The sequence below is a fragment of the Heliangelus exortis genome, chromosome Z, assembly GCF_036169615.1.
Source record: "Heliangelus exortis chromosome Z, bHelExo1.hap1, whole genome shotgun sequence".
Lineage (NCBI taxonomy): Eukaryota > Metazoa > Chordata > Aves > Apodiformes > Trochilidae > Heliangelus > Heliangelus exortis.
This window is the reverse complement of record NC_092454.1, coordinates 14,974,366-14,984,409: the sequence shown is the minus strand read 5'-3', so window position 1 is coordinate 14,984,409 and position 10,044 is coordinate 14,974,366. Positions and strand designations below refer to the sequence as shown.

At 39.4% G+C, this 10,044-nt stretch overlaps 1 protein-coding gene across 1 annotated transcript in view; it reads left to right on the top strand.

The window, feature by feature from the left end:
* Positions 1-5,224: 5,224 nt before the first annotated feature.
* PLCXD3 (phosphatidylinositol specific phospholipase C X domain containing 3) overlaps positions 5,225-10,044 on the top strand; it is an 84,498-nt gene continuing 79,678 nt past the window's right edge. The window contains exon 1 of the mRNA XM_071732232.1: positions 5,225-5,817. Within this exon, the coding sequence (XP_071588333.1) occupies positions 5,715-5,817 (103 nt within the window). The 5' untranslated portion in view covers positions 5,225-5,714. The remainder of the gene's footprint in view (positions 5,818-10,044) is intronic.

Below are 10,044 nucleotides of genomic sequence, written 5' to 3'. Positions count from 1 at the left end.
GGAAAAAAAAAAAAAAACAACAAAAACAAACAGTTATAAAATCTGAGAGTCCCTTTTTATTACATTTAATTCCCAGACTTTAATAAGAGATTAAAAAGTACTTTACTACCTATTTAGAAATACTGTTTTCCTCTTATCCCTCAGTTGCTTAATACCCTAGCCTGTACATCTTAAATGGATGACACAAACAAACTGATTGCATCTTCTGTTTCTGGTCGTCCACTGTAAAATTCTGCAAGCACTTTCCACTTCAGATTATCTTATTTGTTTCATTCCTGCTACCTTCACTGATTTTTCTGTATGTGGGTTTGTCTTTTCCTACCACTTTATTATAAATAATTATTATTTTATTATAAATAAATATTGTCAATGAAAACAGGCTTTTTTTTTTCTTTATTTCATTCTATCTTGCATTGTTAGCAGTTTTTACTATATCTTGAACATTCCTAATTTGTTTATGCTAACTACAACACCAAAGGTAAAATCTCAACGTACAGACAATCTGAATTCTTCTGAAGTCTCTTCTATATTATCACATTGCTTTTCAGTGAAGATTTTGGTTAGACTACTCAAAATTTTCCATTCATACATATGGCACTACTTTCTTACAAAACTAAATAGAGTCATGGGACTACCTGAATGCCTTGAAACCTTTTCATTTTTCTTTGCTGCTGCTGGAAGACTTAAAATTTGCAGGGCAGAAGCTGATTTTCGGCTTTAAACTCTTTTTTTTTAACCAAAGGCAGACATTTCCATATTGATGGTCTTTTCTGACCATGTCTACAGTAAGTTGGGTGGCTACATGAATTATGATCAGCACTGGAGCTTGTTTCTGCATTGCCTGTGGTAACTCCACCACTAAACTAGGTCATTTAACTCTTGTTTTTTAAAAAACACAGTTTTATAACCTGAGAATGTGCTGAAATGCAAATGTTTGGATTGAGTTTTCTGTGCAAGCTATGTAATAAGCTAAAACACGAGCCCTTCAATTCACAGAGACACTTGTTCAGGACAAAATGCTCATGAGCTTCTATTGAAAAATTTTAAGCATTGCCAGGTCTATTTAGAAATAAAAAGTATCTTCTATCCTTCCCTGTACTGAAGTTGTGTAGTTTTTGTGATCTTAGATGTTGTAGTTTTGGCTAGAAAATAGAACTTTTTGTGTTCTGCTGTTGCTGCTCTTGGTAATACCTTGTAGTCTTTGCAGTAATGCCAACATAAATGAACTTGTTTGTTTTTCACTAGGTAAAACTGTAGTCACTGCTCTGTTTTTACTCAAACAACTCAGGTGAGACACAGCTTGACTCTGAACAACAAGCTTAGAAAAGGAAAAAGCAAAATAAACCTTCTTCCAGAAAAAAAAAACGACAACCAGTCCTTCTTCCAGGAACAAACCAAAACAAACTTTCTTCCAAAAAGCTGAGAAGTGCTCTTCAGACAGGAGCAGCTACGGTGAAATTGATTTTCACCTAAGGACTGGATACAAATAATATAATTTGTCTTTCAGCCTCTTTATTTTCAGTTTCCAGAACTTGGTAACTGTAACAAACTGCTTTACTATACACTTCAATTATTTTATTCTAATTATTCTAATTCTTTTATTATTTTTTTCTAATAGTAGATACATTATGCATTTTGGGCTTGATCATTGTTTTTGTTAAGACATACATACACCCTTGAGTTCTCTGTATCTTATGTCTTGGCTTTGGTTATAAAGCATGCAAGTAACAAATATGTTGAATTTTTCTGTTAACCCATCATTTTCACAGGCTCTGTACTTCACAACAACAAATAGGGATAACCTTAACAACCTGACATTTGTTAGCTGCCTAGAACAAATTCTCGGATTCAGTATCAGCACCAGCCAGGATGCTCAGATTTTCTTAGTAGAAAATAACACATCAGAGTGCAGAATAAACTACATTTTCTTTTACTTGAAAGGCGGAAACAGACATATTATTTCCCATAAAATTAAAAAAATACTATTTACCCTGTTCCTACAAGGTTTTTTTCTGTCTACTTGGAAATATTGGAAGTAGGTTTCACGGGATGAATATTGCTACGTAGAGATTGCAAAAAGAACACAAAATAAAAAATGTAAAAAAACCCAAACAAATGTAGCCAGATGAAGTATGAAACAACAACAAAAGTACTTGTCACCCATTCACCCAGATGGTCACCTTGCAAAATTATCTCATTCAATATATGTGCTTACTTTTACTCTTTAGAGTTTTATATGCTTGTCTTACAGATTAAAATTATCTTTTACACCTGGTAGCCATGAGGAATAAGAAAGTTGGGAATGACACAAATTGACTGCATGCTCATGTAACAAGAAGACAGGTGGGAACCCAACTGAAAACAACTGGAAGGGCTTTGCTGCCCAGACGTGACTGATGGCATCATTTAAAGCCATGAGAGCTGCAAACATGGGATAGCACCTGAGATTTGTTCTGAAAAACTATCAGCAGTCACGGGCAGTAAGAATGAGGAAGAGACCAAGCCTCAGAAACAGAATTCACTGAAAATTTTCAAATATGTAAATAACAGCTATTCTTCTGTTCAAAGCCTCATTTTGCATTCATTAGCAATAGATTTAGAGTAGCCACTAAATAAATCATATATAACAGGAAAATTACAAGGAGACAATGCCCTATTAATCCACTTATTCTTTTACCTTTCAGACTAGAATACACTTTATGCAGTATAGAGAAAAAGATCCTGTTCCTCCTTGATTATTTACATGATTAAAATAGATGCCAAGGACATATGAAAAGGAAAAGTATCCGACTGTTAAAAGGACAAAGAATAATGGTAAATGTTTACCATTAAAATTATAATTTTTAAGAGAATAAAAGCAAGGGAAAGCCTTTTAAAAATGAAACTAATCCTGAGTACCGAAGCAACATTCCTAGTGGCTAAATAACTGTTTTTTTCTGTTCCATAGAAGCAGAGGTGTCACTATTCATCCATGCTGTTACAGCTGCAGACTGTGGAGAGCATAATACGTGATGAACAGATAGCACCATTTTCAATTTTCCTTTGACAAAAGAAGTGATTTTTATTTTTTTTCTCTTTTTAAATGTGATAAAAAAATTGTATAAATGCTTTGATTTTGATTTACAGGCTGCAATGTTTATAAATCAGTTAAAATTTGTAAAATGACCAGTAAGATGCTCCTTTAGGCAAGACGAATGATGAGTTCTCTGTTTTGTTTTTTTTTTTTTTTAGCTCTTCCTGAGCACATGCTTAGACAAATACTCATGTTTCAAACCACTGAAAAGTTACATAAAGCTACCCTTTTATTTTAAGTCAAAGCTTCCACATTAATGTTTCTTCAGGTTACTGTAGAAAAGTTTCCTACTTTCTGTCCTACAAAAGCTTCCTCTCCTATCCCACTTCCTTCCAAATTATTTAAGGCTGTATTCCCATAAGTTCACAAAGACTCAACGGCAGATTTTAAGCTTGCTATTTTAGCCATTACAGTGCATGAGAACATGATTAATGTGGGACAGGTTAGAAGGGACTGGTTTTTGCAAAGCAGCTGCTCCATGGTTTGAAAATACAGACTATGAAGAATCTTACTTTGAACTTAAAAAAAACCCAAAAAAGATACAAAAACTCAAATTACTAGTGGAAGCAAAGGCCAGCAGGTTATCAGACAGCATGGAGGGGGATATTTACAGTTCTTCAGTAAAGCAGAAAGCACTACTGAGAGACCTGGAATCAGATAGTTTAGGCATTATTACACATAATAATACATTTTAGCTATGTGTTTTGCAGATAATAATCTGAACTACACTCAAAACTTTAGAGACTGGAAGATAATCAACAGTACTAATAACATGTTTAACCATTCAAAAAGATGTATACTTCAGTTCTACCTTAGAAAAGAGAGAATATATAGAATGGCTAATACTCCATTAATAACATTGCCACTTAAACTGATTTGATCCAAGCATGCTGATAAAAACTTTCGTTAGTCCTTACCTGAGTGCTCGTTAGAAATCTTGATTTTTTTTTTACTAGAATTTCTTCCTCTCCTTTGAATGTGATGTAAATTAACAATCTTCCATCTTTAGGTGGTAACTAGAATATATATTTAGTTTTGTTTGGGTTTTGTGTGTGTCTTTACTAATGCCAGTCATATTGGAAGGGGCAGATTAGCATCCAAATAATTGGGAAGTAATACTGCAAAAATTAAACCGGTCTCAAGGCTCAAGGACTGTTTGCTTACTCATCTCCCTTTTTAATGTACTACTCAATTCAGAGTCAAAATCTCCCCCGAGGTCAACCATCTGTTCAATTTCTCCAGTCAAATCCCACCTGAGGAGCTATTTCTATCACAAAAAGTGAGCCAGCAAAATTTTCTTTAATTAAATACCTCAGAAATATTAACTCACTTTAAATAATATAAACCATACCTTTATTTTGTGGCTGCAGGAAGAGCTTTTCTTCATATTTGCTCTGGAAACTTGGACAGAAAGATAAAAGATTATTTTTAGTTGTTCTCTGCCTTTTTATTTCCAAAACCAGCTGTTACAGAAGATGCTGGGTAAGAACACAAGCTACAGTACCACAGCTGACCTTCCTATGAATTCAAGGTGAACTGTCAATTGATCTTGGCTCATACACAGCTATCTCCAGGCATTGTTTTTGATATGAGCTACCAGATGAACTTTCACACAGGTATCAACTTTGATAAAAACCAAACAGCCACGCTGAAAAGATCAGGCTTGTTGTACTAGGTCAAGCTCACTGATCTTTATCAGGTACATTCACGCATAGATCTGGAGGCTGTAGCATGAATACTTTGTTAGCTCACGTTTAAGATGCTTCTCCAGAAGAGAGGTTGCTAAAGAGAATTAAAGATATTATTTTGGATCATCCTCAAAGGACAATAAAAAAATGTTGCCAAAAAGACTGCATCTCTCCAAGGAGTGCTCACAGTACGGAGCAATGTTTGTTTGTTTGTTTGTTTAAATGTGAGTAACCCATCGCAAAAGAAGCTTGTTCCAGAGGCTGACCAGTCTGCCACAGCAAACAGCTGCGAGACGTACCGAGGCGCCAGCCCCGAGGGCATTCCGCCAGCACACCGCCAAAGTCAGGATCCTGCAGAGGCTCAGGGCTGCGCAGGGCAGCAAAAGCCACCCAGTGCCACCCAGTGCCTCTGGCCGCACGAGAAGCCCTCTACAGACACAGCTCCCGTGCCAGCTCTGCCGCCTCCACTCGGCCCGGGAAGGCGACGGGGCTGGACTGGAAGGCGGGGACACGGCGGCCGGTGAGAGGGGGCGGGAGCCACATCTGTACCCGCCCCGGGACTGGGCCGTGACCCTGCTCCCGCCCCCAAGTCCCTGCGACTATTTAGGGAGCGTTCGCACTCCCGAGCACCCAGCGCTACGGGCGATGCTGTCCGGCGCCGCAAGCACCCACAGCTGAGCGGCACGGCACAGCACCGCACCGCACCGCACGGCACCGGAGGAGGCAGCAGCAGCGGCAGCAGCAGCAGCAGCAGCAGCTGCCCCGAGGGGCCTCACGCATCCCAGCGCCGCAGGGAGGCGGACAGGGACAGCACCAGGGACCGGGGGGGCGGTGCCGGGCGGGGCTGGGCCGGGCCAGTGCCAGTGCCGGGCGGGCTAGAACGAGCAGAGGAAGCGGGCGAGCGGCAGGGACAGGGACAGGGACAGCGACAGGGACAGGGACAGGGCGGCGGCATGGCTTCGTCGCAAGGCAAGAACGAGCTGCGGTTCGCCGACTGGATGGCCGCTTTGCCGGGCAGCGTCCACCGCACGCCGCTCACCAATCTGGCCATCCCAGGTAGGTGCTGCCGGCTGTCCTCCTGGCAGCTGCCCTTCCCGAGTGTGCGAGGAGGGGTGGAGCGGAGCGGGGGCGGCATCCGTCTCCGTCCTGCTAAGATGCGGTGGGTCTGGGGCTGCCCTGTGGGGGATCTGGGGCTGCCCTGGGGGGGGGGAGGGTCTCGTCTGAGACGCCCGTGCGCGGCCTCAGGCCGGGTGGAGCGCGGCAGGTGGGTGGAGGATGCCCGCGGGAGGTGTCCCTGGCGTCCCCGAAGTGTAGCGAACTTGTCCGGCGGTGGCTGTCGGAGTGCACAGGCTGGATCTGGTATTTGTGTGGGAAAACAGCATGTTCCCGGTACCGGTTCTACTAGCCTCACAGTCCGTTTGCTGGACCTCATGCACGATCGAAATGCCATGACTCCCCGTTTGCTTGCGGTCTTGTACCCAATCTGGGCCCGGGGGGTTGGGGGAGAGTGCGGGGCTGCCGCCGGTGCAGCCGGACTGCTCCGCTCTGCTACTTGTCTGATGATCGGCTTCAGATGGCATTCAGTCTCGACCCGAATTTAGGAGAGACGAGACATGGTAGGTTGTGGTGCTGTGAACTTCTTCCTTCCTGCTCTCTTTGAGGCTTTTTTTGGGTTTTTTTTGGCGTTATCTATAACTGTAGGCACTCAAGGTACCTCTCAGAGTCCAAAACACAGTAATTGGTTCAGTGATCCCTAGTTTGAGGGAAAACTTCACTTTGCCAGACCTCTTTACCAGAGTATTGTCCCCTCTGAGATGTCTATCAGGGATGAGGTTTCAGAGATGCTGAAGCTGTAATGCGTTTTAAGCTGCTTAGCATCCGAAACGTTGTGTTCTTCCAAGTTTTGTGTTGCAAGCTGTATATGCTACAGCAATTTTTGCAACACTAGTCGAAGATATTTTTAAAGACAGTGCAATGGAGTATCTGCTTACTAGAGTGCATTTTCTGAATGTAGTTCCAATTAAACACAGGTATGCCCTCTAAGAATCATTAGTCTTTTAGCTTCTTACAGTTTACACAAGACATGTCTAGAAATTTACTTGCTGCACTAGGTTTTACTATTGGTTGAATACGTCCTGTGTAAAAGTGTGTTACTCCAAGGTATAGGAGTCCAGCATCTGTAGCTGTTTAGTCAAATTATGTTGGCACTTTAGAAGTTCTCAGTGTTAATAACTTCTCTGTAATCCACAAAGCTTGAAATGGTCTTGCAGAATATTGGCTATTATGAGAAAATTGTCTCTGTTTTATTGGGCCTTTACAGGATAAATATATTAGTTTAGAGATATTTTATCGGTTTTGGGAAGATCATGATCAAACTTACTTGCTTCTAAATGCAAGAAATTTATTTTTATATGCATCACCTTTAACTGTCTTCTTTGACTAAAGCATAATGAGGCTGGCATACCTGTCATGGGTGCATGATCTCTTCAAGATCTCAGATTTGTTTTCTCGTAGTCTCTTTGTAAAATATAGGACAATTTTTAACAGTGGTCATTTTCCTGAGCTTTGGCAGTAATAGTAAAATAATAATAAAAATAAATAAATAAATAGAAAGAAAAGAAAATTACACCAAAAACCCACCCCAACACCCCCCAAAAAACCCACACAAAAAAAAGCAATAACAAAAAGAAAAGGAAAAGAAAAAAATGTAACAAACTCCTGTGGGCTGTAAGTGCCAGTTAATCTCAGCACAGCATTAAGGAGTGGGCAAGTTCTGTAGCCTGAGAGTGCAGAGATTAATGCCTTAATATTGGCAGAAGGGTTTTGTTCACGTGGTGGCTGTGCACATAATTTTTTTTTTGTAAAATTAGAAGCAAAACATCTAATTTGACTAGTATAGCATTAAGACCTTTGAAATTTGCCCTTCTGTTACTGTAAATAGACACAAATCTCACTTACCTGCTTATTTCACTTTTAAAATGCCAGCTTGTGCACACAGTCTTATTGGAGAGGAGGGCAAAATATTTCATACAAATCTGTCAGTGAGGGAGGCTGATTTGCAGGCTGCAGACATCAGTGCAGTTTATATGTTATCCTATAATGTATTACTACATACAACATGCAATGTGAAAATTTACAATATTATTATAAGGGCAGCCATGGAATTGGTTTCTTCATTTAAGAAGAAATAACCTTTGGGGCATTCATAATGTTTATTTGGAAGTTTCCTCCCATATAACGTTGATGATGAACATTGATGCTACCTGTGCATAATAGCTACTAAAATGTAACTGATAATCAAGAAGTTCAAGCAAAGAATGTGTAGAATACAATGCTGCCATGTCAAGTCTTCATAATTTTAATTTGTGATTTTTTTTCAGCTGTTTTTATAGTATTAACATGTAAGTACAAAGGTGTTGATAGAACTAGTTATGTATCTTGTGAATAGTATTTTGTTTACATGGGATTTTTGGTACCAAAAGAAACAGAACATTTTTATTTCCCATCTTTTTTTTTTTTTTTTTTTTTTTTTCCTATCAGGATGTTAACTTCCCTTGTGCAGTAGGAATACTGATTTTGACCTTAATTCAGCAAGACAGAATTCAGTTCCAGAGCCAGAGTAACAATCCAATGCTAATGTTGAAGAAACCAAATTATTAGCATGAAAATGTTAGAATGAATTTTCCCAATTAATATATCTTCACTTATCCAATGGAGAGCATGTGGCATTATATTAAGGGAAAAATGTTTATGAAAAATAATCAGTACAATTCTTACTGTTTAGAAGGTGTGCTGGGAACTGAGGCATATGGTGTTGTTTGTGCACATTTATGTAGTGGTTTACGTGTTGCAATGAGAAGCACAAAACCCGTAGTAATCTGCCATGATACTACTGAAGGCACATTATGTTCATAGTATGTCTAAAAGCCTGGCTGATCATGCATTTCATTTGTTTCATTAGTCAGTAGTTAAGCTTATGCAGGCACAGTTTATACTGCTTATGACCACTTACGCTTCCATAGTGAGTGTTGAATCTGCCAGAACAGTGCTAACAAAATTCATTTGCTCATTTCATTCTCTACATTTCAAGTCAGATTGTTTTGTTTACCTAAGGTCAGGAATCCAGTAGATGAGAGAGATCTCTGATAGAACTTGTGCCAGCTTTGTCAAGCAGAAACTTTTTCATTTGTATTTCTTCCAAATACAAGGATAACACCTCGCACCATAATGTTTTCTTTTTCCATTGTGCTGTCTATGTCCATGTTGTCATACAATGCAAATGGCAGATTTTCCTTGAGTAAAGGTTAGTAACAAATAATAGTGTACAGTATTTGGAAATAAAGCAATCTTTTAGCTTCCAGAAAACACCATGTGTCTTTACTCTTCTGTTGCTATAACAATTAGAACAGTTAAAATATTCTCAGATTTTCAGCCCAAGGTGTATGTCTCCAAGTGTTTATAAACTGCCTTTTATGTTGAAAGATCTGCCTGGCTAAACTCACAAAACTGGCTAAGAAAAAGGTGGAGGATTGTGTATTATTTTTGTTACTGTTGTTGTCTGGGTGTGTGTCTGTTGGTATTTGGTAAAATGTAGTTTTGTTCAATGCTTGTGCTGCTTTAGCCAAGATAAAATTCATTTTTTTTGTAGACAATATAAGTTGATAGAACTGGAATCTTTGTGCCCCCAAGCTGAGGCTAGAAGGTGACTGTATAGGGAGCCCATGTATTCTGCTGTGCTATTGCCCTCTTAATAGAGGTTGAGGGTATGAACTATGTGTAGTGCAGTAAAATAAACATCAGTAGGCAGCATTTACTTATGAATTGATCCACTTACTAATCACTTAACTTTCTTATTGGCAATCTGTAGATATGGATCTAGTTTTGTATCAGTCTGGGGTTTTGTATTACTAATGTTTAATACATGTTGCCTGCTTCTGAGAAGTCTGTAAGAACAATATAGGATAGAAAAAAGTAATTCCCTCTCCAAATAAATAAACGCTCCACCAAAATTGGTGCTAGCCTAATATCTGCTGTATGAGCAATCCTTGTATGTGCTAGGGACGTGTTTGTCCTTTGCATAAGATAGATTAAATCTTCTGAATAACTTTAAGAACCAAAGTATCCCTGGAGTGCATAATTTTGAGAGTTAGGACTCTTCTTTTCATGGCTTTTGTCTCATAGGAGAGTTTTCTGCTTTCTTGGAGCAGATGAAACCTTTGTCCTCAGCATGTGCTCTTGTTGCCGTGAGCAATACAATCAATTGTAAGTGAAAATTATTTTCAC